General features: G+C 47.1%; 3 protein-coding genes across 4 annotated transcripts in view; all 3 read left to right on the top strand.

Moving 5' to 3' along the window:
• PXN (paxillin) overlaps nt 1–4,475 on the top strand; it is a 47,816-nt gene extending 43,341 nt beyond the window's left edge. For both annotated transcript variants that reach the window (XM_033075983.2, XM_033075984.1), the window contains exon 11: nt 1,113–4,475. In XM_033075983.2, the coding sequence (XP_032931874.1) occupies nt 1,113–1,379 (267 nt within the window). In that variant the 3' untranslated portion in view covers nt 1,380–4,475. The remainder of the gene's footprint in view (nt 1–1,112) is intronic.
• A 263-nt stretch (nt 4,476–4,738) lies between these two features.
• On the top strand, nt 4,739–8,244 carry RPLP0 (ribosomal protein lateral stalk subunit P0). The gene is made up of 8 exons (XM_033075964.1): nt 4,739–4,824; nt 5,026–5,129; nt 5,516–5,691; nt 5,789–5,876; nt 6,121–6,267; nt 6,705–6,890; nt 7,552–7,692; nt 8,011–8,244. Exons 2-8 carry the CDS (start codon nt 5,076–5,078, stop codon nt 8,173–8,175), a joined length of 957 nt encoding a protein of 318 aa, XP_032931855.1. The 5' UTR covers nt 4,739–4,824; nt 5,026–5,075; the 3' UTR covers nt 8,176–8,244.
• Nucleotides 8,245–8,567: 323 nt separating this feature from the next.
• GCN1 (GCN1 activator of EIF2AK4) overlaps nt 8,568–27,836 on the top strand; it is a 38,214-nt gene continuing 18,945 nt past the window's right edge. The window contains exons 1-31 of the mRNA XM_033075729.2: nt 8,568–8,627; nt 10,060–10,162; nt 11,169–11,232; nt 11,761–11,892; nt 12,411–12,519; nt 13,200–13,298; nt 13,393–13,527; nt 13,967–14,035; nt 14,117–14,225; nt 14,626–14,700; nt 14,962–15,090; nt 15,314–15,364; nt 15,773–15,871; nt 16,146–16,319; nt 17,231–17,383; nt 18,142–18,234; nt 18,869–18,944; nt 19,113–19,272; nt 19,896–20,085; nt 20,200–20,324; nt 20,648–20,826; nt 20,996–21,089; nt 21,537–21,650; nt 21,827–22,025; nt 22,498–22,653; nt 25,110–25,291; nt 25,538–25,618; nt 26,063–26,206; nt 26,880–27,007; nt 27,172–27,361; nt 27,746–27,816. Of these exons, the coding sequence (XP_032931620.1) occupies nt 8,610–8,627; nt 10,060–10,162; nt 11,169–11,232; nt 11,761–11,892; nt 12,411–12,519; nt 13,200–13,298; nt 13,393–13,527; nt 13,967–14,035; nt 14,117–14,225; nt 14,626–14,700; nt 14,962–15,090; nt 15,314–15,364; nt 15,773–15,871; nt 16,146–16,319; nt 17,231–17,383; nt 18,142–18,234; nt 18,869–18,944; nt 19,113–19,272; nt 19,896–20,085; nt 20,200–20,324; nt 20,648–20,826; nt 20,996–21,089; nt 21,537–21,650; nt 21,827–22,025; nt 22,498–22,653; nt 25,110–25,291; nt 25,538–25,618; nt 26,063–26,206; nt 26,880–27,007; nt 27,172–27,361; nt 27,746–27,816 (3,701 nt within the window). The 5' untranslated portion in view covers nt 8,568–8,609. The remainder of the gene's footprint in view (nt 8,628–10,059; nt 10,163–11,168; nt 11,233–11,760; nt 11,893–12,410; nt 12,520–13,199; nt 13,299–13,392; nt 13,528–13,966; nt 14,036–14,116; nt 14,226–14,625; nt 14,701–14,961; nt 15,091–15,313; nt 15,365–15,772; nt 15,872–16,145; nt 16,320–17,230; nt 17,384–18,141; nt 18,235–18,868; nt 18,945–19,112; nt 19,273–19,895; nt 20,086–20,199; nt 20,325–20,647; nt 20,827–20,995; nt 21,090–21,536; nt 21,651–21,826; nt 22,026–22,497; nt 22,654–25,109; nt 25,292–25,537; nt 25,619–26,062; nt 26,207–26,879; nt 27,008–27,171; nt 27,362–27,745; nt 27,817–27,836) is intronic.

Here is a 27,836-nt window from a genome sequence, read left to right as displayed (position 1 = left end):
TCCTCTTTCTGCAAAAGCAGAGCAAACTTTTCAGCTGTCCTGCTGACTGAAGGAAGAGACTTTACTGAAGTAACTGTCAGCATTGGTAAAGTCTTGGACTCACTGCAGGCAAACTGCATTCTCCTGGCATTGCAAGTGTTCAGCTGCCCATGGCTCTGCATGCTGTTGCTGGACTGTTGTCCACATGCTGGGAGCCAGCTGTGTGTGATACTCAGTGTCTTCCCTGGGGAAGAGGACAGCAAAACCAGGATTCAGGAAACTTGCTCCTGGTAAATCTGGCAGTGTCCTCAACTCTTTCCCTTACTCTGCTGCCTCAGTTTTCGACTTCTACAAGGAGAGGAGTGTCCCCAGTCTGGTGGGGATGGTTGGTGCTTTTGTTGCAAGTTCTGTTGTGAAGTGTCCTCAGCTGCCTGACACGGAGGGTGAGGGAGCAGCTTCCTTCCACTTATTAGCATATAGCTGGTGTATTCTCTTTCCCTTTTTTATTCAACATCATTAAAACTATAGAACGAACAGTTTCTGCCTGCAGTGACCCATGTGTATCTGGTGGAAATGTTTCAGGCTGGACAATCCTTTGCAGAGCTGTGCCTGCCTAATGCCAGCCATTCTGAGAGGTCATTCATAAAGATTAATTGTGCCTGATTTTCTCAGCTGGAACCAGTCCCATGCTCATCAGGATTCTGCTGCATGAATGTCTGTGCTGGTCCTTTATTCTGCTTGCCCTTGTGGGGAAGGTAGATAGAGGAAAAAAAAGCAGAGAAAGGTGCTGCAGTGTTTCCCATCTCAGGGCAGGAATGTTCTCTTTTCCTGGCTGGACACATCTGGCAGCTCATCCATAGCATTTTCTTTGTAGAAGTGAAGCCAGCTGGGGGAAGGAGCTGATTAATTCCCTTGCTTGTGTGTGTATCTGTCTATTTCTCAGTCTTTTTTTGGAAACTCTTCCTGATGGACAGAGTTTGGCTCTGGATAACAGGACCGTGCTGAAAGGCAGCAGTTCACCTGCCCACAGCACAGCTGGGCTGTGCCATAGAGTAGCGGACGCTTGTAGAGCTGCCCCTCCACACCACCCCAGCTTCTCATACAACTGTTCCCTTTGCTTTGTCCTGCTGCAGGAATGTTTCACCCCATTTGTCAACGGCAGCTTCTTCGAGCACGACGGGCAGCCCTACTGCGAGGTGCATTACCACGAGCGCCGCGGCTCGCTCTGCTCCGGCTGCCAGAAGCCCATCACAGGACGCTGCATCACTGCTATGGGCAAGAAATTCCACCCAGAACACTTTGTCTGTGCCTTCTGCCTCAAGCAGCTCAACAAAGGAACCTTCAAAGAGCAGAACGACAAGCCCTACTGCCAGAACTGCTTCCTCAAGCTCTTCTGTTAGAGGCACCATAGATGGGTGCTAAAGCATCTTTCTGCCACCCCCTTGGCAGTTCTGTCTCTCTGAACATTACTGTGATTTAGGAACCTTACCAGGCAGGGGAGAGGGGGGTGGGGGGTGGGAAGTGCTGCTATGGAGAGGCAGTAGATCCAGAGATGAGATGGACCATTAAACTGGAAACGCCCTTGCTGTGTCTCAGGAGAGAGAGGCTGAGATCCCTCATTATGGTGTGTGTGTGTCTGCCTGTGTCTGACAGCTAGCTTAGCTCGAGGGCTCTAACAGGGAGATTTTCCCAGCCCCCTCCTGGCAGCAGGAGGCTTTGCCAGTACATTTCAGCCTGTGTCAGCTCTCTGAGCAAATGGTGACACTTGCAGACAACACAGCCCTCTGCTTTGACACCTCGTTCTCAGGCGTTTGCCTGCATGTGTGCAGGGTGAGTGACAGCACAGCGAGGCCACCCTGTGACCTCAGTGCTACTCTGGCTCTGCTCACAGAGTTACACGGTGTGTGTGACTTGCTGAGGCAAGATCATCAGCACAGGCAGCCCAGACCCTGCAAGGGTCTCTCCAGTTCCATTACACTGTAAGGAGATAATACCACTTACTCTTTTTTTAATTAAGAAGAATCAAGATATTACTGTGTGGGGTGTTTTTCTTTTTTTTTTTTTTTTTTTTTTTTTTTTACCCTAGTTTGTTACTCCCTTTCTCAATGCCTTTTCTCAGCACGCTGGAGCAGGAGGTGGGGTAAGCCCCAACCATCCCTCAGCACTGTTGTGCTCTCCTGTGGGGACATGCCATGCCAGGCCTCCACAGGCACCCAGGCCAGCTCAGGGAATCTGCTCCCCTCACCTACTGCTCCTGGGAGAGAGGAAGAGGCATCACCCCTTCTTTAAACGCAGGTGCAGAGAGCTTAGAGCAGCCTTTTTCATCCATCCTGTCATGAGCGAGTGTGACATGCCTGTGTTTATCTGGCCTGAAACTCTCCCATCTAGCAGGGCCTGAATCTGTCACAGGAGTGGGGAGAAGGAAGGGTTTAAGAAGCCAGGAAAAAAAATTCCTAAATTTATATCCTTTCTTCTTCCATTTTGCTAATGAGACCTATCAGCCCCTTGGTGTTTCCCTTTTCTGTGCTCTTGTTAAACATGTTCTACTGAGAGATGCTACAGCAATAACCTTTTATATTGACTGTTACTGGTATAACAAGTCCTGGGGGTCAGGTGTGCGTGACACACTTGGAGTTTTACTATCAAAGTGAATACTGTATCCTGTCTTTGATAAGAACTGTAGATTTCTACACTGATTATGAATTCATATCTAATTTACTTTTAATCCTCTTATACAGAAATTGGTTTTGAAGTGATTTTAAGAAAGCAACTTTTATATCAAGCTGTGCTGTACTAGGCAGTGTGCCAGTTGTGCTGGCTTACTGCATCTGTAATCTCAATGCTTTATTAAGCCAAACTAACATTCAATATTTCCTTTTTGTTGCGGGTTGGGAGGGGATGGAATCTATGGGCAAGGGAATGTGACTTCTATTTGCTTTTCCCTAGCACAGGCAGGTGAACTGTTAATAGGTTTGGGTTGGTTTTTTTTCCTCCTGAGTCCCTAAAAGTGTAATTTTGGTTTTTATTGTAACCTGTAAACTGCTGTATTTGAAATCACCTGCCATTCTCCCAAAGCCCAGCTTGCAGGATGTTAAAAGTGAGTCTTAATATGATGCTATGGGGGAAGGAGCTCTGATCTTTGCCCTTGGTTTCTCTTCTTCAGCTGCCTGAAACCAAAACAGGGTTAATTGGGGAAGGGGCTCCTTCCTTTCTGTGGAATGACAGTCTTGTGATTGAGGAGAAGAAACTGGGAGACAGTCTGTTCCTGACTAGCTGTGCAGCTTTGGGCCAGTCACTAAACCGTACTGTGCCTCATTTTCCCCCATCTGTAAAAGGGGGCAGTTTAGCCTGGATTTGTGAGGATATTGTGGGGCCTAGTTCTTGTTTGGTAAAGCACTTTTAGGTCTGGCTGGTGGGTGCTATGGAGAGGGAGGTATTGTGCTGAAATTGCTGGTGGTGTTCTCTGGTGCCAGCCCTGGGAGCAGTGTTTGGAATTACTGCTCGAGAGAGCTGCAGCTCTGTCACCATTGCAGCCAGTTGTGTTTTGCAGCTTGGCAGGTGCAGTACAGGGATCCAGGGACACCAGTGTCAGAAACCAGCCCTGAAAGCCATGGGTCACTGTCCCATGTAACCTTATCACAGTGCTGTGCTGCCCTGCTCAGGTCACTGACATTGTCCCACTGATTTCCTGGACGGACAAACCTCAGTATGTGGGTATGAAGCCAGAGGGAGCTGTGGGAGCCCAGCTGACACAGCTCTGGGAAATCCTTGAGGCAAGAGTCCTTAGGCATTTGCTTTTTCATCTTCTAAGTCTATTTGACTTGAAATGGATGTTCCTAAGCTGCCTGTGTTAACCTGGCTGGAAAGGTCAGCTTGGTGCTGCTGAGGGGACACACAGCTGTTGTGTGCAAGTGCTATAGAGGGGTGACGTGTTTCTGGCACTGCCACTTTGTGTGACACCTGCAAACTGTGTAATCCTGTGCCTCAGTTTCCCTGTCTGGGGAGTCTTTAACCTACCTCACTGCTGGCTGAGGCTTTGTCTGACACTTGTGGCACAGCTGGGTGCAGGGTGCTGAGAGGAGGCTCCTCTGGCCGTAGTGCTTAACCGAGATGATGTCACACTCACCTTCTGCCTTCATCTGGTGTCTGATACGCCGGGATGCCACACCGATGCTACTCTGCCAAATAATACCTGGTGTGGCTGCCGCTGCTGTGGGTGTCCAAGATGCCTTTTTGTTCAGTGCAGATGCGGTTTTAGGGTAACTCAGCCGCTGTTGGGGTGTGGGGGCGAGGGCCGGGGGTGCTCCGGGAGGGTCTGTGTGTGCACCCCCGGCCCGGCGCTGCCCCTGGGGAAGGCCTTTCACAGCACGTCCGGGCTGGGCTGGGGGAAGCTCCGCTGGCTCGACAATTATTTGATTCTTTCCTCCCTTGTAAACTTCTAACTCCGCTTTTTTTTTTTCCCTCCATTTAAAATTCTTGCAGTTATGCCAATAAAATTTTTACCATGATACTCACGCCTGTGTCGCGGTTGTTTCCCGGCCCGGAACTCTGAGGGAGCGGCCCCGGGCCCCCTCAGGGCTGAGGGGCTCGCGAGGGGAGGGAGGGGCAGTGCGCTCCTCCGGCCGCCAGGGGGCGATGCGCACCCAGCCGCGCGCGCTGTCCTGCGCCGTTCGCGCCTTCCGCTGGCGTCACGCGCTTCCCGCAAAGCGGCGGGTGATTGACGCGGAGGGCAGCCAATGGGCTGAGGGGAGTCAGCGCCGCGGCGCTCTGCGATTGGTCGTGAGCCGCAGTATAAAAGGAGACGGGCCCGCCCTGCGGCCCTTCTTTCCCGGAGCCCTCGTGGAGGTGCGGGCGCGGCGTGGCCGCTCCGGGGCTCGGGCGGGACTGGGGCTGGGGCTGGGCGGCCGCGCTGAAGGGAACGGACCAGGACCAGGAGTGCGGTCCTTGGCCGCGGCCGGACTGGGGGGTTGGGAGCGCTGGGCCCCAGGGCGGAGAGAAGGGAAGGGAAGGGTGGGGACCCACCTGAGCCGCTCTTCTTCCTGGCAGGTCCCAGCTCGTCTTTAAACCCACCGGGCGATCCTTGGAGCACCGCCGAGATGCCCAGGGAAGACAGGGCTACGTGGAAGTCCAACTATTTTATGAAAATCATCGTGAGTGTCGACTCGGAGCCCTCGTGGGGCGCTGCTGGGGCCGGCTCGGGGCAGCGGGAGCCGGGCGGGTCAGGCTGTGGGGGCTTCTAAGAGAGATTCGTGAGCGCTGCAGGGTGTCTGAACGAGTTCCTGGTGCTAGGAAGAGACCTGAGGTAGTCCAGATCAGATCAGGCATCCTGAGAATTTGCCGTGGCGCTTGCAGACTTGTTCAGTGATGTAACTGGATGGCTGAGTGAAAGATGCAGCCTGTGCCACACCCAGCCTCACTTGGAGCCCATCATTCTCAAACTTGTGACAGATCTTTATTTATGTTTTAACGTGTTGAGGTTTTAATGCTGCACTGCTCCGAATTTCTTTGTATAGTTACAGTGCTTCTTTTGCTATAGCAACTGCTGGATGATTACCCAAAATGTTTCATTGTGGGAGCAGACAACGTGGGATCCAAGCAGATGCAGCAGATCCGTATGTCCCTGCGTGGAAAAGCTGTTGTGCTGATGGGGAAGAACACGATGATGCGCAAAGCTATTCGTGGTCATCTGGAGAATAACCCTGCTCTAGAAAAGTGGGTAATGCTGCCTGAAGGCACTTCTAGGTCCTCTGTCTTGGACAAAGGGAGGTTGTCTAAGGAGTAAAACTAAAGGCTGTCATGTTCCCTTTAGGCTGCTGCCTCATATCCGTGGGAATGTGGGCTTTGTCTTCACTAAGGAGGATCTGACTGAGATCCGGGACATGCTGCTGGCTAACAAGGTAAGGTAGATCAGCCCTCCCTGTGTGTTTGGAGATGGAATGCAAAATAAAACTGAGTCTTCCTGGTGGGCACCTGCTTAGTAAGAGTGCTCAAGGGCTGGGAATCTGCCCCTGCAGTCTTAGCCAAACTGTTTAAGTTCAGCTGCCTCACTTGTCTGTGCCTGGGTGCTGTCTGTCCTAGGGCAGGTAATCCCACAAGATCTGAGATGAGCATTCTTGCAGCTTCTCATCTCCCCCCTCTCAGGTGCCAGCTGCTGCCCGTGCCGGTGCTATCGCTCCTTGTGATGTGACTGTGCCAGCTCAGAACACAGGCCTCGGACCCGAGAAGACCTCCTTTTTCCAGGCTTTGGGCATCACCACGAAGATTTCCAGAGGAACCATTGAAATTCTGGTCAGTGAGCTGCAGTGGTTTGAACTGTTCCTTGATTGGGAGGCCTTGACTGTGGCAGCTGAGGGAACTGTGAGGGCCAAAGCTCTCTTTAGTGCCAAGATGCTGTATGAGCAGTGTGATTATTGTACTTGGGGATCTGGAGGAGGGTGTCTGGCTTGGCTTTATTGTGCAATTTGGTGAGATTGAAGTTCTCCATCAGATTTCCAGAGGTGGGCTCAGTCAGAACATGCAGTGAGCTACCTGTAGGTAATGCAGGAAAAGTGCTGCCTTTCTGCTGGCCAACATGGACTTGTTTATGTGGTCTGGGGCTTTCTCTGCTTGTGGAGCTGAATGTGGAGCATATTGGTTGTGCTCATTTGCTCCTCCAGTTCCACTGTCTGTATTTGACGTGCTGGTCTTTCTTGGTGTGTATTCATTCCTTTCCCTGATTTCCTCAGAGCGATGTGCAGCTTATCAAGACTGGAGACAAAGTGGGTGCCAGCGAAGCCACCCTGCTCAACATGCTGAACATCTCCCCGTTCTCCTTCGGGTTGGTGATCCAGCAGGTCTTTGACAATGGCAGCATTTACAACCCTGAAGTGCTGGACATCACTGAGGAGACCTTGCACAAACGCTTTCTGGAGGTGAGTGCCACAGCCCTGTCCCTCGTGTTCTGCCTTGCTGCTCTGGGAGCCAGCACTGCCCCAGAACAAAGTGTCCTGTCTGGTGTTTTCCACAAGGTCCTGCAGAGCCAGGAGCTCTCCCTGGTTCCATACAGGAACTGTGTGTCAGGGAGTACCTTCCTCTAGGATTCTTCACTGGAAGCTGCTTCAGAAATCATTTAAGGCCAGTTAAAATCATGGAATATTCTGAGTTGGAAAGGCCCCACAAGGATAATAGAGTCCAACTCCTGGCCCTACACAGGACACTTCAGCAATCCTACCCTGTGCCCAAGAGCATTGTCCAAATGCTTCTTGGGCTCTGGCTGCCTTGGGACCCTGACCATTCCACATGGCCTGTTCAGTGCCTGACCACCCTCTGGGGGAAGAACCTTTTCTTATTATTCCACTTAAAATTCCCCTGACACAGCTTCATGCCTTTCTCTCAGGTCCTGTCACTGGTCAGAGAGCAGAGATCAGTGACATTTAAATCTTGATGCCTCGATTTCACTGGAGCTGTTACCTGTGTGCATTGCATGCTTTCCCTTGTGTTGGCAGCGTAAAGGTTGTCATCTGGCTGTCCTCTGCTGTGATTTCTAGTCCAGGTTATTTCTCAGTCCACAGAAACATGAGTATCTCTTCACAGGGAGTTCGTAATGTTGCCAGCATCTGTCTGCAAATTGGGTACCCAACTATCGCGTCCGTGCCCCACTCCATCATCAATGGGTACAAGCGTGTCCTGGCCGTGGCTGTGGAGACTGACTACACCTTCCCACTGGCTGAAAAGGTAATGGCTGGCTTTGAGCTCTACACAGGCATGTTAGAAATGCAGCCAGGCACATTCACAGCATGACCCCTGGTTTGAGAGGACTGGGACACGCCTGGGTGCCTGTGTTCCATATGTTGTGTACAAATGGCAGGAAAAAGCTGATTTACCTTCTTTGGGGCTGTTACACTCAGCATAGCTGAGATGTCTTTGGTTCTTCATATCTGCTAGTGATAAGTGGACCTGTTTAGATTCTGGCAAGCTGCAAGTGCTGCTTTCTTTTATTGTTGCAAAGGTTCAGTCCCTGTGAATTTACATTTTTTCCCCTCACTTTTGCAGGTGAAGGCCTTCCTGGCAGACCCGTCAGCTTTTGTGGCAGCCATGCCTGTGGTAGCTGAAGCAGCTGCACCTGCTGCTGCTGCTGCTGCTGCTCCAGCAAAGGAGGCAGCGAAGGAGGAATCGGAGGAGTCTGACGAGGACATGGGATTTGGTCTCTTTGACTAAGAGCAGCCACCCTCTGTCTATGTCAGAGCTGGCCCGATGGGAGAAATAAAAAGCTCTTTTACACCTTCATGTGTGCCTGCGTCGATGGTGTAGTCTCCGTGTCAGCTGGGGTTTGGGAAAGGTGTAACGCGAGGGGCCCTTCGCTGCAGGGCGATGGTTCTCGGGCCGGGGCACGGCGGGGAGCGGTGGTGTCCCGGCCGCGGGTGCTGCAGCGGAGCGCTTGTTCCGGGGGCCGCAGCACAGCTCGGCCGGGCCGGGGCGGGCACAGGCCCTGCCCGCAGCAGCTCTGGGCGGTGCAGCCGCCGCCCGTCCCGTCCCGTTCCGTTTCCCCGCGCGGCGGGGCCGCGGCTCTCGGGACAGGCGGGCAGCGCCCATCGCCGTGGCGCCGGGCCCGCCCCGGAAGCCGCTACCGGTTCCGGGGTCGCGGCGGAGCGATGGCGGCCGACACGCAGGTGAGTGCGGGACGGGCCGCGCAGGGTCCGGCCCGGGCGGGGAGAGCGGCGGGGGCTGCGCCCGGGGCCGCGCCTCGCCCCGCTCCCGCCCCGCCGCGCCCTCGGCCCGGCTGCGGGGCCCGGCCCGGCGCTCGAAGCCGCCGGGGACGTGGCAGCCGGGGCGGGCCCCGCCGAGCCGCCCGCACCGCGCCGTGCCCGGCCCGCGGGAAGGAGCCCCGGGGAGCCCGGGCGGAGCGGGGGGCGGCGGGGCCCGACTCGAGCGAGGCCCGGCCCGAGCCGTGTCCCGCCCGGCTGCGGCGCCGCGTGCCGCTGTGGCCGGTTCGCACCGCCCGGCCGGCCGCGGGGTGACCGCTCCCAGTCCCCGGGCTGCCCGGGCTTCATCCGGAGCGCCTTGGGACGTTCCCAGCATCAGCTCCTTTCCTGTACAAATACTGCCTTTGTCCTCTCTGCTTGCAGCAGTATTGCTGGTATGCTGGCTGTGTGATGTGTACATAAACCTCCTATAAAGTAAAAGTAAAAAGCAAACTGGTGAAGCCTGTCCCAGTGGCTTTTCCGTGGAGACTCGGTGCGTAGTCGAGGTTTTGCTGTTTGTGTAAGTCACTGAGATGGTGGTGAGGTCCTGTAGTGTTATACATAATTTATATTTTAAATTTCTAGACTCAGGATAGTTTTAACACGTTTTTCATGTCTGCACATCTCCCTACTCGTCATTAAGCAGCATGAGTAAGTGCAACTTAATTTGAGTTTGCATATGATGAACTCATGTAATTGAAGCTTTGAGAGGAGAGCAGGTCCTGCAGCAGCTGAAGCAGCTGCTTTTGGTTCTGGTGTCAGTGACGTTGTTGGTCATCAAGCTCAACCCAGCCTTACTGTTCAGAGGTGCAGCACTGCTTCCAGCCAGTTTTCAAGGGGACCTGTGGGGTTGCTCAGTTTGAAAGTTGAATTTCAAAAGCAGAAATTCAAAAGCAGAGCTGTACTTTGGTTTATATAAATGCAGAAAACCTGGGCGTGTAGGTCTCCCTGGGTTATCTGCAGTTCCAGTGCCCCTTCAGGACCACCCAGACTTCAGGAGATAACATACAAGGAGAAATTCCTTTAAATTCTGGAAGCCACTATTTTTTCCTTTGAAAGGTTCTGTACTCCAGATTATGGGTCCTAACTCTTTCTCTGTGTTACTTTTAGAGGGGTAAGTGTCTCTTACAGAACACAATAGCACAGATAATTGGAGAGCAGTTGTCCCTCAGCCCTGGGGAAGGAGTTTCACAGTGTGTGAAGCACAGTGACTCTTCCTTAGTGGATGAGATGCTGGATACTCACATTTGGACACTAGGAGGTCATGTGGCAGCAAGTGACATGTTCTGCTTGCCGTGGTTTGTGTTCTGTGGATTGATATCAAAGGCAGGCTGATGTGTTTTCTGCTTTGTGGTTTTAGATTTCTGACACACTGAAGAGGTTTGCAGTGAAAGTGACTACAGCCAGTGTGAAGGAACGGAGAGAGATCCTCAGTGAGCTGGGAAAATGCATTTCTGGGAAAGGTAAAAGCTCAGGAGCACTGTTCTGTTTGCCTGGCTGGAGGAGAATGTTTCAAAAGGCTGTGTGAGGGTTATTTGTTTGAGGGAAGGGGTTGGCAGCTTTTGGAGCCAGTGCTCCATTCCAGGCATGAGGTTTGAACCCCAGCTTTTGGCACATCTGCTTTTTCCAGTCAGTAGTTGTGATGCCTTGGGTTTTAACTTTTATATTTTTCCAGAATCTCTGGTGCTTAGTGTGTAACTCTGAAACTTCATATTAGGTGTTAGTGAGGTCTCTTCAGAGGGTAATGAGACAAAACAATCCGTTCCCAGCTGGAGAGTCAAGGACAACTGGCACCCAAAAATCAAACAATGGTGTGGGAAAGGGGACAAGCCAGGGGGCTGAGACTTCATAGCCTGGGGCTGTGGCTGGAGAATTGACCCCAATGTGTAGATGAACCAAAACTTATAAAAGTGTAAAAACTCATGCCCAGGATCCATCTGGGATTTGATTTGGGTGTAGCCCTGGCTGGGCTCTTGCCCTGCCCAAGGTGCATCCTTTCAATAAATTCCTATTTTATCCCTTTTGATCTGTCTAGACTATTCCAGGTCAGCTTTTCCAGGCATCAGTTGTAGCATTGTGTATGTTAGTTCTTCATTAGTGTATCAGTTGAGTTTCTTTCATGGTTCTTGGCTTGTTCTTTTAGTACTCACAGAATATTTGGATACATACATCTACAGAGATGGGGAGTGTGGGGGGATTACAGATGATCTTGGTAAAACAGCTGAAACAATTTTTTTGAACTTATTTCTCTCATTTTCTGAAAATGACTGTGTTTCATGTGTTCCAGTTTTACCACTATTCTTAAAACATGCATAAAATGTATAAAAAAAGCAAAGTTCTATTGTGATTCTTGCAAGCAATTTCATAGTTGTGAGCAGTTTACTGATTTCAGTCATGAAGTGAATTATGTTTGTGTTAGAGATTAAGAGCACAGTGATTGATGAAGCATTTTAAAATACATTGTTACAGATCTCCCAGAAGGTGCAGTGAAAGGCCTTTGCAAACTCTTCTGCCTTACTCTGCATCGATACCGGTGAGTAAATTGATGTGGAAAGGCTGTATTATATAATCTATCAGTATTTAGTAGTTAAATTGGTCTGGAGCATCTGGAAATGTTAGCAGTGTCACAGAGATATAAATTACACTAAAGAATGTAATCTTGTAATTACATTCTCAGGAGAGGATTGACATTAAAAAATTTTACAATATTTGCCTTGAGTTTCGCCTTTAATTTTGAAATTTGAACTTTAATCCTGTGGTTCCGTTTGCAAGAGTGAGCGTCCATCTTCTTGTGAAGCAAGACTGAGCTGTCTTTTAGATGCCTTTTAGACATTTTTAGGTGGGGTTAAATTGTGGTCTGCTGTAGAGGAGTTGTTCAGAGCCCATTTTCTTCTACAGTCTGCTGGAGGGCCTCCACATCAGTGCTGTCACTTGAGGAAGGCAATGGAGGTTTCTGCCAGAAACTTCTCCACTTAGCAGAAGAGCTGAAATGAGAAAGCAGGGCCCTTAGTGTGGTGCAGTGTGGCAGGTTTAGGATGTTCACAGTCCATGTTTGTCACAGGGATGCAGCGTCCCGCAGAGCCCTGCAGTTGGCCCTGCAGCAGCTCGCAGAATCCCAGCCTGAGGCCACGGCAAAAAACCTGCTGCACTCACTGCAGGCTTCAGGGATCGGCGGCAAGGCTGCGGTGCCCAGGTGAGTCGCTCTCTGTGGGAGCAGTTCGGAGTTGCTGATAGTTCCTCCTGTTCAGAATGCTGCTTGGCAGAGGTGTTAAAAGCCTCTAGAGATAAAGCTTCCTCTCTTACCTCTCCATGCCATCTGGGAAAGCAGAGGGAATATCTTGATGTAACTACTGGTGGATTGGGGCTGAGTTATGGTTTAGCCTTTGTTAAACTTCAGTTCTGGGGAGATGAGGAACAAGCTCTTTCAAGAAACAGTCTCCAGAATTATTAGGAAAGGGAATTTCATCACCTGTCAGATGTTCAGCTGCCTCTTGTGCCATTTGGAAGCTTTGAGTGTCAAACCAGAGCTGAAACAAACAACTTCTGAGGGCTGATTATTTCCTTTAGAAACGAAGGCTTTAGCTGCATGTTTGTGTGATAAAATTGCCTGTCAATAACTTGGGCAAAATGGGTCTGTAATGGTCTAGTAGGTAGGTCTAAGTTGTGTCTTGGGAAGTGTAGATTTACCTCCCTCTCCTGTTTGTACAACAGTAAGAGCAGTGGATCTGCAGCTCTGCTGGCACTCTCCTGGACATGCCTGCTTGTGCGCACAGTCTTTCCAACACCGGAGAAGAGACAGGGAGAAACATGGAAAAAACTGGTAGGTTCTTTAAGGTTTGCAGAAATAACTAGTAGGTTCTTTAAGGTTTGCAGAAATATCCCGTTGAAAATATGAACTTAAACATTTCTAATTTGTTTAAGTTTCTGCAATGTTGCAAACAGTTCTGAATGTAACTGAAAACACCAAGTTAGAATCCAGGTTTAGAGGGAGATTTGATGTGTTGTGATGTCTCCTGTTGCCCTGGAGAGAGCAGGAGGTGTATGAAGCATGAGTGGGGCAGTCTTGCACCTGTGCAGTTACTCTGCATACAGAGATGGCTGCTGGTGCCTCAGAGGGGCATCTGCAGTGTGGCATGAAGTCCTTGTGCCTTGTTTGAAATATCTCTGTATGGTGTTTTGTCATACAGGTGTCAAGGAGCTTTTGCCTTCCTTTCACTTCCTTTACACAAACCTGCAGCTGTGCTCTTAACACACTGGGATATAGTTGGAACAGATTTTAAGAAGAGATGTAATCTGTTCTCAGTGTTTCCAAAACTGTTAGGCATGGTTCAGAGGTGTAGGATGAAACCAAAGGCAGTTTGTTGGAATTACTTAGATGATCTAAAGACTTAAGCAGATTCAGCTTATCATTGACAATCATTGACATTTGGCATGTCCTCTTCGATACGAGCTCTCTGAGAAGCAGGTGCACAAAGGTTTTTTGGCTGTTGCCTTTGGCAGGTGGAGGTTCAGTGTTTGCTCCTTTTGGAAGTCCTGGGAGGCTCTCACAAGCAGGCTGTGGATGGGGCTGTGAAGAAATTGAACAGGCTGTGGAAAGAGGTGATGTTTACATTATGTACCATATTCTACAGCTGTTCTGTTCTGCTCTGCTCTGTTCTGTGGTGTTAACATGCATTGCTTTTTTTCTCTTAAGAACCAGGAGCTGGTGGATCAGTACCTATCTGTCATTCTTGGCCTTGAACCAAACCAGAGTTATGCTGCGATGCTGGGATTTGTGGTGCAGTTTTGCACAGCCCAGAAGGAGATGGATATTATTAAACGATACAAGGTAAATCTGTTGGACAGCTTTTTGGGGGGAATAAGAAGCATCACTTGTTATAATGAAGAAGGAACTGAATAGATATCTTAGTGATGCTGGTACTTTGGATCTGCCCTGGTTTCACTGTCAGTTCAGTAGTGTTTAGACAGGAGGTGCCAGATACGTGACTGTTTGGTGTTGCCTGTGCATATCTGTGGATGTCCAACACAGCTTCCTGCTTTGTCCCTGCTGTGGGAATGAAAAGCAGCAGCTCTCGGTGTGGTTTGAGTGTTGGGCTCAGGGTAGAGCAGGGAGCACTGGTCTCTGCTTGGCTGGCTCATGTGAGGGTGGAAGGAAAGCTTTCAGAGGAGGAGGATGAGGCAGGGTGCCCAGCTTGGCACCTGATGGTGTGCTGGGAGCTGTGTACAAGGTGAGATGGGGCTGTAATCTGGTGTTTCTGCTTGTTCAGAGTGCCCTGCTGGATTTCTACTTGAAGACCATCCTTATGAGCAAGACAAAGCCTCAGAAGCACGTGCTGGTGAGACAGTGTTTAGAGCTGCTTGTGATGCTGTCCCACAGGCAGCACTGCCCTGTGCTGAGTGCCCTGTCCCCTTTGCAGGACAGCTGTTCTCCGCTGCTTCGCTACATGTCCCACCCTGAATTCAAGGACTCTGTTTTGCCAACTCTGCAGAAATCCCTGCTGCGGAGTCCTGAGAACGTAATTGAAAGTGAGTCTGTCATCTCTGCATTGCTCTGTCAAAGAGCCTAAATCCTTAGTGCTCTGGAGCTGTTGGGGCACTGTCACTCTGGGCTATGCTTTTGGTCCCTGAGTGCAGGCAGGATTGTCTGACTTCCAAGGGTTGATGTGAAAGCAGCATTTGTGGTGTGATCCCAAGTGTCAGGGTATGTAATAGCTACTGTTTGTACTGAGGACAGGATTTCACAGCTGAGTGCTAAGAATAATCCTGAATTATTCTGTTCACTGGGCATCAATTTCAGTAGGTTTTTTTGTTCCTACCCCTTACTACCCTGTCTGCTCTTGATGTAAACTGTAGGGAAGAATGTATTAAAATGCCAGTGGCATATCACATTTTGTTAAGTAACTGGTTTTATCTCTTCTGTTGTCAGCAATCTCTTGCTTGCTGGTATCTGTGAACCTGGATCTTAGCCAGTATGCCCTAGACATTGTGAAAGGACTGGCCAGTAAGTACTCTCACTTCTGGAGGGAATTATGAATTCAGAATAAAGCTTTCTGCAACTTTCTGGCTGTAACTGCAACAGCTTGATTGCTGGTGAAAAGGTTGTTTTAGGTGGGAGGGAGGATGATGCTGTAAATTGGAACTGCCATAGTTTACATGATGTTTCCAGAAACTGCATTAAGCCACATGTAAAGATAATCCTTGCTTGCTGATTTTATGCAGTTTGTTGTAAGGATCTCTTAGCTTGTGCGTTATTATTTTCTAGGTCATCTGAAATCCAACAGTGTGCAGCTGATGGATGAAGCAGTTGTGGCATTAAAGAACTTGGCTCGGCAGTGCAGCGATCCTTCGGCTGTGGAGTCGCTGGGCAGGCACCTTTTTGCCATCTTAGGGGGTGAGTAAATTGTAGGATAAGCAGTGGGGATGAATCAAGGTTTGACAGGCTCAAGGAGTTTTGTGTGTTGTATTTTCTGTTGTTTTTACTGCGTGTGTGGAAGGGGTGGCTCAGCCTGGATCAGGGATAATGGGGCAAGCTTTTGTGTTCTGGAGGAGATTTTTGATGTAACACAGAGCTATTGCCTGTAATCACCTGTCACCTTTGTGTTTCTTGTTGGCAGGCTCAGAGGGGAAGCTGACAGTTGTTGCTCAGAAAATGAGTGTCCTTTCAGGTGAGGATCCTAGAAGAAAGCTGCTTCTCTGGTGAAAGAAATTGAGCAGAAGCCTGAATGGAAGGGATTTGTACCTCAGCCTTTAGGATTTCCTGCCTGTCACTCTAAATTGGCTGTAGTTGGAACCATAGAAGGTGCTGGATACCACATACCAGTTTCTGACTTTCTATTCAAAGAAAATAATTGGCTGGGAGGCCAAAAATTTTATTCAAAGAAGATGACTTGTACCCAAAGTGAAAATGAAGACAGCAATCTGGCAGTGTGGTAGATGGTGGATGTGATATCCAGATGTAGTGACAAGAAAAAGAGGTGTCTCTGCAAGGATTGAAGTGTGAAGGGTCGTTCTTGATTGGTTTTAGATGTTGTGCTGGTAGTTTGGGAGCTACTGAGAGAATTCTGTCCTTTCAGGGATTGGCAGCCTTAGTCACCATGTGGTTTCTGGACCCTCCAGCCAAGCTCTGAGTGCAACTGTGGCTGAACTTTTCATCCCTTTCCTGCAACAAGAAGGTGAGAGTTCTTGCCATTGTTCTGGGTTTGCTAAGCTGTGTTCATCTTGAGCAGGGTTTTCACATGGTTATCCAAGATTAATGTTGATTCTTGCCTGCTGTTACAGAAACTGTTGCCCTGTTATGATGAGCAGCCCCATGGAGACTGTGCTGTACCTGTCAGGAGCAGCACACGTGTTCTTTCCCTGCATCCTGATGTTGTTACCTGCTTTCTGTTTTATGTTCTGTATTTTCTGCAAGTGCTGCACTGATGTGAGCTCTGTGTCTCTCCCCAGTCCATGAAGGCACACTGGTTCATGCAGTCTCTGTCCTGGCTCTTTGGTGTGCTCGGTTCACCACAGAGGTTCCTAAAAAGCTGGTAGAATGGCTAAAGAAAGCTTTCAGCCTTAAAACCTCCACTTCAGCAGTGAGACATGCCTACCTGCAGTGCATGCTAGCCTCCTTCAAAGGTAAAACTGGGCAGCTGTTAGAGTAACTCTTGGCTGTGGGGCTTAGGAGGAGAGTTACCAACCTTTGTATTTCTTGATGTAGAGAGCTGTACAGATTAAGAAAGATTTTGTAAGTCAGTATCTTTTTACTGACCTGCTTCATATTTTTCCTTAAACTCTTTTGCCTTCAGATTTATAAAGATGGTTTGTTTCCTTGTATAACTAAAATCACTGCCCACCTTGCTGTCTTTCATATATCTCAAAGTAATTTTTGATTGCTTTATTTTTGTCTTACAACTAAATTATAAGGTTTCTAGCCCAGGGGCCATACTTTTCTTATATATAGCACCCAGCACAGTGGGATCTTGGTCTCTGGGTTTGACTCTCAGAAACGTAAAAAAAAAAGACTGTGTTTGAAATTAAGAACTTGAGAAATTATTTTCTTTTGGTGATCCTCTTGGGGTTTACATCTGTTGGTCCTGCCCCCTTTGACTGCAGCATTTCATGCACATTTGTAGACCTCTGGGATTCCTTAACTTCTGAATGTTTGAAGTGAAACAGATGGTCATGACTTGCCAGGAATTTGTTTCCCTCTCTCAGGGAAACATTAATCTTTGAAGTCAGACTTCCTGTGATTTGAAGTAATTCCTTTAATGTAACTGAATTAGCATTTTATTTTGCATCCCATGAACAGAAACTTAATATATTGAGATGGGACTGTTCTGTCTGTGAGGAAAGGACTGAAGTGGTTGCCATTGAGGTTTTCATAGTTGCAGTTTAATGATAGTGATTGTCAAATACTCTGGGAGATTCAGTCTTCCCAGTGTGTGTCTGATTCCTTTCCTTGTCTCCTTGGCAAGGAAAAACCATTGATACTGGGTTGTAAAGTGAGGACCCTGCTGTTTTGTAATGTGTCTCTTTTGTCCCCTCAGGTGACACATTATTGCAGGGAACGGACTTGCTGCCCATGCTGATCCAGACAGTAGAAAAAGCAGCATCTCAGAGTACTCAGGTTCCCATGGTAACTGAAGGAGTTGCTGCAGCTTTGTTGATCTGCAGGATGTCTGTAATTGAGGGACAAACTGGTAAGGTCACAAAACAACTGGCAGAATCCAATATAAACAGTTTCTGAGGGTTAACACTTCCTGACAGTGTGCAGGAGATACTATTTCTTAATCTGTGTATAGTTTCTACATAGAGAATCATTGGTCTTCTATAAACCAAGGAAAAATTAATTCCCATCTCTCTCATTTACATCTGTGAAGAGTTCTTACTTTACCATGGCTTTGCAAATTCCAACTTCCATTCACATATAGGTCAATATTCCTCTTTATTCTGACAGGAGATGTTCACCCTGACCTCACCTGGTAGGATTTGACTGATACATTAGAAGTACTACTTGATTGTTGTTTGGGTAGTGTTTTTACAGACTTTTGGAAAGCATGGTGATTGGAATTCTGTCTCCCATCAGAGGATATTTCAAGAGCTCTCTGAGTTCATATGTCTGCCAGGATATGAAATCTGGTGTGTTCTACCAAAAGCAACACACCATGTCTCTACTCTTTTTTACTTCTAGGAAGGTTTCCCCTATGAAAGATTAAGGTGAATCAGACTTTACATTTCACACACAAAAGTCAGAGAAAGATACTTTTGTCAGCTGGTGTTTTTTGGGCATGTTAATAGTTCTGAATGAGAGAAATGAGAGGCTTTAGAATTGAAGACAAGTAAGGCTAGGAGTAACTTGAGGGATTTCAGGAGAGAATTCTACTGTGTTTTATGTGCACTGATGAGTTCTGACTTATTATGAAACATCCTTGATGGACAACTGTTCTTTTCCTGTCAGAGTCTAAGCTGAGTGGTTTCTGGCAGCTGATTTTGGATGAGAAAAAACAAATTTTTACATCTGAGAAGTTTCTGCAGTCTGCGTCAGAGGAAGGTAAATTGGCTGTTACTATATATCCAGCTGCTGTTTAACTCAGTTTCTTAATACTTGACAAGAACTAATGTTGTTAGCCTTTCTTCTATGATTGTTGGAGGATACAGTTTCAGATACAAATGAGCTCTGTACTCTTCAGAAGTATATCTACACTAGCTGTAGTCTAACCTTGAAAATGAATTAATTTATTTCTTGATGAACCTGAGTTATCACTCATTTATCATTCCAAATGATAAAGCAGTGGAAGCTTTGTGACAGCTGACACTCGGTACCCATTTCCTTGCCACTGAAGCTGTTTTGGCAGGGCTCAGGAATTAAAAGAACTGAAGCACTGAGCATGGCGTTTATAATTTGCTTTGCTCTGTCAACTTAGACCAAAATAGGTCACACACAATGGTCAGGAAAATTGTCCTGGGATCCAGCTAACAACATTTCAATGAAATCATGGTTCAGTTCCCAGTCTTGGCAGATCTGAGTTGCATTTGTCTCTAGCTTCAGTGAGAAGATTATGTAGAGGCTCAGCTTGGGGAGCTATTTTAATGTGTCCTCCTTGCTGTTCATTTGTTTTCAGGTAAAAAAAAAGTGTTTCCTTACGACATCTCATGCTGTTTTAAATCTTTATCTTTTCCCTCAGCCATGTGCACAGTGCTGCAGCTGACAGAGCGCCTGCTCTTGGATCATGCGCAGCGGCTGCCGGAAAGCAAAGTTCAGTACGTACGGTGCACTTGCTGTCCCTGATCCCTGTCTGACCCCAAGTGCTGCTGTGGGCACTGGCAGGGTGGGCCTGGGGTTTTGCATGGAATGTTGAACTCTGGGTGCCTTTGTGTGCCCTTGTCTGCAGAGCTGCCCCCTGGCTAACCCCGTGTCTGTGTTTGCAGGCAGTACCACCGTGCCCTGCTGGCTGTGCTGCTGAGCCGCACCTGGCACGTCCGCAGGCAGGCTCACCAGACAGTCAGGAAGCTCTTGTCCTCTCTGGGAGGGTACAAGCTGGCCTATGGCCTCTTGGAGGAGCTCAAAGTGGTTCTCAGTTCTCATAAGGTGAGTAGCCAGCAAGTGTCTGCTCAGACTGGCTACCAGTCACCTCCCTGCCCTAGGTTTGCTGTTAACATTGACATACTGTCTGATGTGAACAGGATTCAGTTCCAGATGATCTCCTGGAATGTTACTGGATTACTGCATATTACAGTATCAGTGTCTGGGCTATGCCTAGTCTTCCCTACATACAGAGAAAAGACATAATAAAAATGTTTTAGGGAGGAAACTAGTTTTCCATATGTTTTTATTATTTTAATGCACATTTAATCTCTACTGAAAGACCAAGTGCTTCATTCTGTTTTTTGTATCTTGGTTCTTTGGCCCTGGCTTATACACTGCAGAAGTTGGGTATACTGTTCCCAGCCAACTGGCTCAACCTTTTCCAGAGTCTTTGCCAAAAGTGATCATTTTAGTTTTATTTTACCCTAGTTTGCCAAATCCAGCATAGTCCTCCATTCCTAATCTTGTCACTGTCATCCCTGTGCTTTTTTTGCTGTTATCCTGTATCCCCTTTTTTCCTTTGAAAACTTCAGGTTTTTGGTATTGACAGGGAGATGGCATTCAGCCTGGTGTTACTGTGGGGAAGTGTGCTCAGGTCTCAGGAAGGTTTGGTGTTGTCCATTCAGATTCTGCCTCATGAGGTGCTGGTGACAGAGGCAGGAGAGCTGTCGGAGCTGGGAAGGACATACATTCCCCCTCGTGTGCTGCATGAGGCCCTCTGTGTCATCTCCAGCGTGGCAGGGCTTGATGTGGACTCCTTTGAGCCAGAGAAGCTGGCCCTGGAGATGCTGCTGGTGAGCCACCATCCATCTGTAGGTAAGTGCAGGGATAAGAACTCTCATGGCCAGTGTATGAGTTTTTATTGTACCTTTTTGTTTGGTTGTGGCAGCAACCTGCTTCTTGTGTATTATGCTCATTTATTCTTGCTAGTGGCAGTACAGCCAGGACTTTGGCCAGCCCTGCTCATCAAGATGAAGATAGATCCTAAAGACTTCATTACCAAACACCTGAATGACATCTTGCCCAGAATCACCACCTACACTCCGGAGAACCAGGTGATAAACTGCTTTCCTTGTGTTAGTTTTGGGAGATAACCTTGGAGGAGTTCAGTACTAGCTGGAAGAGTACTAAGGAAGGAGAGCTGTCTAAAAGGTGGGGAAGAGGGAGGTTAAAAGAGAATGTCTCTGGGGAAAAGGAGCTGGGATTTAAGAGGGAAAGAATGTACCAGCAAGTGAGCAGAATTTTACATAAGATTCAAATACCCACTGAACAATGAATTGGGGATTGGAATGTAATGGGGGCTGCCTCAGCAGGGCACACTTCTTGGAGACAATTTTAAGCAAGACTAATTATGTTTTTTCCTTCATGTTCCTGACAGTCATCTATGAATGCAGTGGGGTCTCTCTCCCTGCTCTCACCTGGCAGAGTCCTCCCACAGCTCATCAGCACCATCTCAGCATCAATGGAGAATCCAGCTCTGTGCCAGGTTACTCGAGAGGAATTTGCCATCATGAAGACACCTGAGGGAGAACTGTATGACAAATCTATAATACAGAGGTAAGACTTCATAATTTCTTTGTGCATCTGGGGATTGATCACTGCTGATATTCTTCCCAGTGAGTGACTGGGTGGGTGAAATGCTCTTTCTGCACAGAAGTTCCTGGATTTTTATGGCTGGTCCTTAGTCGAGAGCAGTGCTGATTCTTTCTCTACTTTTCCTTCTCAGTGCTCAACAGGATAGTATGAAAAAGGCTAACATGAAGAGGGAGAACAAAGCTTACTCCTTCAAGGAACAAATCATTGAGCTGGAGCTGAAGGAGGTGAGTTGATGGAAAAAGGAATGCCAGGCTGGTCAGAATCTTCACTGCAAGCTGTGCGTTGTTCCACGGCCCTTCTGGCATATGTGTGTGGGCTGGTGGGAAAGATTCTCTGAACTACTTGGAATACTTCTATCTGTATGTATCCCATTTTTTAAACAAAGGTTGACTTCTCTTAGCTCTGGGGAGTATGACATACCATCCCCTGTAAATAGCTGGACAGCACTTTTTAATGATTACAAATAATTTGTTAGCAACGTGGAGAAACTTATGGTGCTGAAGGGACACCTGAGTGTTGTTAACCTGCTGATTTCCATTTTGTGTCTTTATTCAAGTTAGTGTTTTAAAAATAAATTGAAAAAAAACCCACTTCCAACCAGCTTCTCTGACTAATTGAGTGGATGGTGTTTGTAGCTCCCAGATAATGATGACCGTGGCTCTCTATTGCAGGAGATAAAGAAGAAGAAGGGAATAAAAGATGAGGTGCAGCTGACGAGCAAGCAGAAGGAGCTGATGCATGCACAGCTGGAAAGGGAGGCTCAGATAAGGAAACGGCTGAAGGAGGTGAGTTTTGGTTGTTTCAGCTCTGAAACCACCATGACTTCAATCACTTTGATAGAGAGAAAATGGTGTAGCAATCACCTGTTTGTTTCTGTTATTAGAAATGAGATTTAACAACCCAATCTTTTCCCCTGGTGGAGCTTTTGTTATGGTAAGCTCTTGAATTGTTTCTCTTACAGCTTGATAATGAGCTGGAAACAGCTCTAGGACTCCTGGACACTGTTATAAAGAAAAAGCCTCCTGGTCTCACTCAGTACATCCCTGGTCTCATCAGTTCCTTCTTGCCGCTTTTTCGATCACCTTTGGCTGCTCCAAGGATTAAGAAGCCTTTCCTTTCCTTAGCTTCCTGTGTCATGCCTGCTCGACTGAAAACCTTTGGTGAGTATTTGCAGTTGCTGTTTAAGGGCAGGGTGTGTCATTTTGATGGTGGTGAAAATTCTTGCTCTTACAGACCACGGATCTTGACCATGTACCACAGAAAGCCAAGAGGAAAAACCACCTGGAACAGTGCTTAGGGAGATGACTGTGATTTCCCAGGGGTCCTACTGCTGAGTAGGACTGGGACCAAAGACAAGGACTTGTCTGGTCAGTGACCAGCTCTGAGGAGATGGTCACTGTGGGACCATCTTCCCTGTGCAGAGTTTGGAGGGTGTGAGTGTAACTCACACACAGTGTGAAGAAATCTGTTCCCTGACAGCCCTGGGCTGGGCTTCCTGCTCTGAGCCTCTTTGGAGTCTGGGCTCTTGCCCAGAGCTTTGTTACAGTTCTTGGGTCTGTGTTCCTGGGGCTTTTTCTCTCAAGAAATCTTTTGGTTTAGCCCTCTCATGGACTCTTTATTCTTCCATTCCAGGTACTCTGGTAAGCCACGTGACCTTGCGCCTGATGAAACCCGAGTGTGAATTAGATGAATGCTGGTGTCAGGAAGAGCTGCCTGTTGCTCTCAACAGAGTGGTCAGTTTGCTGCATGCCCACACCATTCCCAGCAGAACCAGCAAGGGAGAGCCAGGTAGGATGTGTGGTAGATGTGGTGAATCCTGCTGACACTGCCCCCACCTCCAAGAATATGAACTGTTTCAGTTTTCAGAGTTTGTGTTATATTTTGCAAACAAAACTTCACTTTCTCTTTTTTAATTGGATAGCTGTTCATAGATAGGAAATACCTTAAGGGTTTTTTTCTGCTGGTAGTAGTAGAAGTGATGTTGCAACTATGGGTAAGTGTAGAAATTAAATAACAGTATTTTTTCTTAAAATGGTTCATACAGAAATAATAGCAGTCAAATTAAGGCTCATTTTTGCCAAGGACGGCTCCTGCCTTTCAACACCACTTAGCATAAGGGATTCAGTGAGACTAAGTGGAGAGACAAAATAATTGCTTGTTATCTGTGATCACAGCAGTGAAATGCCCATGGCCTCGGCTTGTTTGCTGTGTAGTGCTGCAGTTCATGAATATTTTATACTGGCATGACTGTAGAAAGAGTAGTTCTCTCCACTCTGTAACATGAAGGCAAGCAATATTTTCACAGTGCAAGGTAATGATTTGAGTTAAAGTAAACCTTTGTTCTTGGTGTTCTTTTTAAAAATTATTTCAAGGAGTTAGTTTTAATTTAGGTTGCTTCCAGAATCTTCTTCACAGTGGAGTGCACTGTGCCACTCTGCTGAAGATAACAGTACAGAAGAGGGTTGGTGTGGGTCCTTGGCTGTCTCAGGGTGTACTCCAGGGATAGAGGTTCACTTCACCCAGGATTGAGCTGTTCATCAAATAACCCAATCAAAAGCTGCTCTGGTAGATGGTGTGTATCTTTAAGGGAAATACGGGATTCTGTTTGGTCCCTTAGCCCCACAGTTCAGTTCTCTTGCTGTTGAGGGGTGTGACTGTGGCACATGTCACTGTCACAGCTGACCAGTGGCCACTGACCATGTTGATCACCACTTCAGGGCTGAACATTTCAGTGATAATTTTCCATTTTCTCAGTGATAACAATTTCCATTGTGCAATTTTTGCCCTAGTGGGTGCACGTTCATTAATATTTGAATCATTTTTCTGGCTTATTTCCAGAAAATAGTGGAACTATTTTCAGTCCTTCAAGATCTCCTGTATTGCTTAATTAAATTAATATCTAATTTTTTTTTCCACTTTTGCAAGAGAAGGGCAGTAGTTTCCACAGAACTTTGTTGGACAAATCATACTATATTCCCAAAGGATTTTTCCTCATTTTCAAAGTTCTTTGGAATGTACTTGTGTGATATGGTTTAGCAGAGATTAATTTCTTAGGTTACTGTGAGACCTAAGAGACACCATACTTCCTTGTAATGTGGATGATAGAATTTATCATTCACTGCTGAAATGCCAAGATACATCCTATAATCTTTCTTGTGGTGGTCAATATCAGCTACTAAATAGAACATTTTTCTTCTCCAGTAAAGCTTTCTTCCTCCTGCTGTGTATAGAGGGACAGTAGTTTAAGGCTAAAAATATCCAGCCAATAATTAAAAAAGAAAATAAAAGTGAAAAAGCAAACAGATACTGAGCAAACAGAGAGAAAAATCCCACATGAGAAATAGAGAGGGTTTTACTGAAGCTGTTGATGTTAAATACGAGCTCAGAATGTGTTTGGGGTTTAATATTTCTCCCTTGAACCACTTTTGCAGTATTTTTGCCCTACATGAGCTGACTAATACTGCAGTATTGTATCTGCAATGCTCTTCATCTGCATTTAGAAATTGAAACTTGGGCATTCTCTGTCAGCATGAATAGGATATAGAAAGCAATTTTTGTTTTCCATAGACACCTGATACTTGAATAATAACTGGACTAATGAAGGACTGGAAGGAACATTTGTTATATGCTGTAGCCAAGGCCCTGTAGAAAAGAAGGAGCAAAATCTTTTAACAATGGGAATCCAAAAGCTTTAATTTTTCAGGGAGGGGAAGGGAGTTGAAGCTTGCACCAGAATTAGAAGGACTTAATTCTCAAGGATCCAGCTGAAGGCTGGAATGACAGCTGGTTAGCTAGGTTGGTAGGAAATGTTTAGAGGAAATGCAGCTGACAAACAGTGCTCTGCTTTGGGACAAATGAACTTTATAAGTGACTGTATAATTCATGAAATGGTATCAATTCCATTTACAGTATGTATTTCTATGCTCTTGAGGCATTGTAATTTGGAATCCAATGTGACTTTAATTTAAGCCAGGTAGAATCACAGAATCATTTTGGTTGGAAAAAAGACCCTTACAATCATCAAGTCCTACCCTTAACCAAACACTGAAATGCCAAAAGTCACTCAGCACACTGTTGCTGCTGTTAAGTGTCAAATACTTAGGTTTACTCAGCATTTTTGTGTGTGAGGCTGAAGCTTGGCCATATCTACTATGAGCTACTCAGGTGTACATTTTATACCAGTATTATCAACCAAGACATGGGAGGATCAGCTCTATTCACAGGATGTTTTTTCCTTTTCACAGGTGCTGCCCCATTATCAGCTCCAGCATTTTCCTTAGTCTTTCCTCTCCTGAAGACGGTTATGATTGAGACACCCCATAACAGTGAAGACAAGGAAGAGTTCCTGGTCAAGATTCTGCAGATTCTTACAGTCCATGCTCAGCTGAGATCATCAGGAAATGGCCAGTCTTTGTTGGTGGATGAGGTGAGAGCTGTGGGGTCAGATGACCTTCAGATGAGCCGTGGGATAAAACAGCTGATGTGTAAACTGGACAAAGCAGATGAATTCTCCAAGTTAGAGTTAACTGTATAGGATTGTTTTCTGTCATGGGTTTTGGTACCTGTTGAGCCTTAGGTTTTGACTGGGATTTCTTAAGGAGTATCATACATAGGCAAGGCACTTAGAAATCACAAGATAAAAGTCTTTTTCCTTTCCCTCTCGACCTTTCAGAATGGCCCAGAGTTGCTGCCCCGCAGGGACATGCTGGTTCTGCTGACCCGGGTGATAGGAACGGGCTCTCCACGCTTGCAGGTGAGTGCTCAGCTTCATAACCACAGTCAGGATTCTCCCAAAGTTTCATCAGCATCTAAATGAGGGAAATGTTCCAGCTGGTTTAAGTCTCTGATTCTAGTGATTGATGCATTCCCAATTTTCTTCTGTGTTTATGGTATTCAGGTCTGCATCTTCTTTTTCTCTGGGTTTTACTGCACCAAATATATTCTCTAGTCTTCCAGAGGTGACATCTTTTCTTTCTCTAAGGCCTTGCTCTGCTGGATAAGCTCAGTAGTCTCTCCTCTGAGTGTTGTAAGAGATGAGGTGGCAGAAAGGTCAATAATAAAAAGCAAAGAGTTGAACTTGTCACATCTCAGCTTTGTCACTGTTCTTTGGAGATTTCCTCTGCTGTGAGAGCACTCATTGCTGCTTTGTCAGCAGTTCAGGTGTAGAGGATGTGTGACATTGCTGGTGCTGCTGTAGGTGCTGGCCTCGGAGGCGCTGACGGCGCTGTGCGCGAGCAGCAGCGGTGAGGACGGCTGTGCCTACGCCGAGCAGGAGGAGACCGACGTGCTCCTGCAGGCCCTGCAGTCTCCCTGCATGAACGTGAGAGATGCAGCTCTCAGGGTAGGTGGGAATCATTCAGGGTCACACCAAATCATCAAATTCCTTAAGCTTTTGAGAGGTGAATCTTTGAGAGCCAGGCTTTAGGCAGTGTGTCAGAGGCAGTCTGAACAATAATGCTCCAAGTCATACTCTTTGTGCTGGATTTATCTGCAGAAAGGAGTACTCTGGTTTATCCACACCTTTGTTTCCTTAAAAGAGGACTACTTAACACCTTCTGTTTACAATTGGATAGAGCTTAGGCTTAAAGACAGAAGCTGTGAAAAAATTCCTGTCTGTGCTAGGCCTTGTTATTGGAAAGCTTCAGGCTTAGTCACTTCTGAGAACATAGAAAGAAAAACGTCAAGGGTGCTTGGTGTTCTTTGCCATGAAACAAATTCTAATTTAGCCCACCTGAGCTGTCTGGTCTGTACTTGTTTGTACTTAGAAGCAGAACAGACTGTAGTCACCAGAGCCTCTCTGCAACCTTCCTGTAGAATTGAACTCACTGTTCTTGAGTCCCACCTACTAACAATAGGAAGTTCTTGATCACCGTGGGCAGTGTAAGGCACAAGCAAACATGAATTTTGACACTTCCAACCACTAAGAGCTTGACTTGCCAAAAGTTTTAAGTGTTTTAAAGCATCTGTTGCTAAAAATGAGATCCTTGCACTGATTTTCTTGTTAACTAATTCAGGGACTGATGGAGCTCCAAATGGTTCTACCAACCCCAGACAGTGATGAGAAGAATGGACTGAACCTGTTGCGTCGCCTCTGGGTAGTAAAATTTGATGTTGAAGATGAAATTCAGAAGCTGGCAGAGAGGTGAGGGTTCTTCTTTGTTGATTGGGTTTTAGGGGGCCCTCTTCTCTGCCCACAGCATGGAGCTGCACTCAGGGGCTTTGCTGGAGGGCAGCTGTAGTCACTCCAGTGGTACATGTGGCTTCTTTGCTGAAGGGTGACCCATCCCCTCTGTGTGTGTGCTGCAGGCTGTGGGAGTCCATGGGTCTGGAGCTGCAGCCTGACCTGTGTTCCCTGCTGATCAAAGATGTCATCTACCACGAAGAGGCAGTGCGACAGGCAGGGGCTGAGGCTCTTTCCAGAGCTGTAGCTCAGTACCGAAAGCAAGCAGCAGAGGTCATGAGCAAGCTCACAGAGATCTACCAGGAGAAGCTCTATGTAAGTACTCTTGCCCTAAGGACTTGACAGGCATAAGCTGCTGCTTTATTTTCTTTGAGTTACTTTTCAGTTACTTTTCTTTTTGGCTGTCCTGAAGATGTGCATTGAATCTACTGTTGTCTTCTTTGAGCTTAGCACAGACTTCAATGTCTTGAACCTCATGTTATCAGCCCCTAATGCACCATTGGACAGGTGGGAGGGGTGCCTTAGATGATACAGAAAGGCTGTGGTAAGGCAGTGTTGAAGTAATTTTGACCCCAAACTTGCTTTCTGCTTGTTTTTTCACCTTGCTCTTCTGCTACCTGCATTGCAGGTATGGTTGACAAATTCTTTGCATGCCTATCCTTGGAAAAGGCATTTTAATGAAATATTTTCTCCTTCCAGAGGCCACCTCCAGTTTTGGATGCTTTGGGACGAGTGATATCTGAATCACCGCCTGACCAGTGGGAAGCAAGGTACAGTCATATTCAGATTG

This window comes from Catharus ustulatus, chromosome 18 (assembly GCF_009819885.2).
Source record: "Catharus ustulatus isolate bCatUst1 chromosome 18, bCatUst1.pri.v2, whole genome shotgun sequence".
In the NCBI taxonomy this organism is placed as follows: domain Eukaryota; kingdom Metazoa; phylum Chordata; class Aves; order Passeriformes; family Turdidae; genus Catharus; species Catharus ustulatus.
Note: the sequence above shows the minus strand (reverse complement) of the source record. Positions and strands in the feature narration are given on the sequence as shown.

What these genes read in the sequence shown, in the direction of transcription:
- RPLP0 (XM_033075964.1), top strand. Translation starts at nt 5,076, where the DNA reads ATGCCCAGGGAAGACAGGGCTACGTGGAAGTCCAACTATTTTATGAAA. An exon ending in AATAACCCTGCTCTAGAAAA is followed by an intron (nt 5,692 to 5,788) that starts GTGGGTAATGCT and finishes TGTTCCCTTTAG; the next exon opens with GCTGCTGCCTCATATCCGTG. An exon ending in GAGGAACCATTGAAATTCTG is followed by an intron (nt 6,268 to 6,704) that starts GTCAGTGAGCTG and finishes TGATTTCCTCAG; the next exon opens with AGCGATGTGCAGCTTATCAA.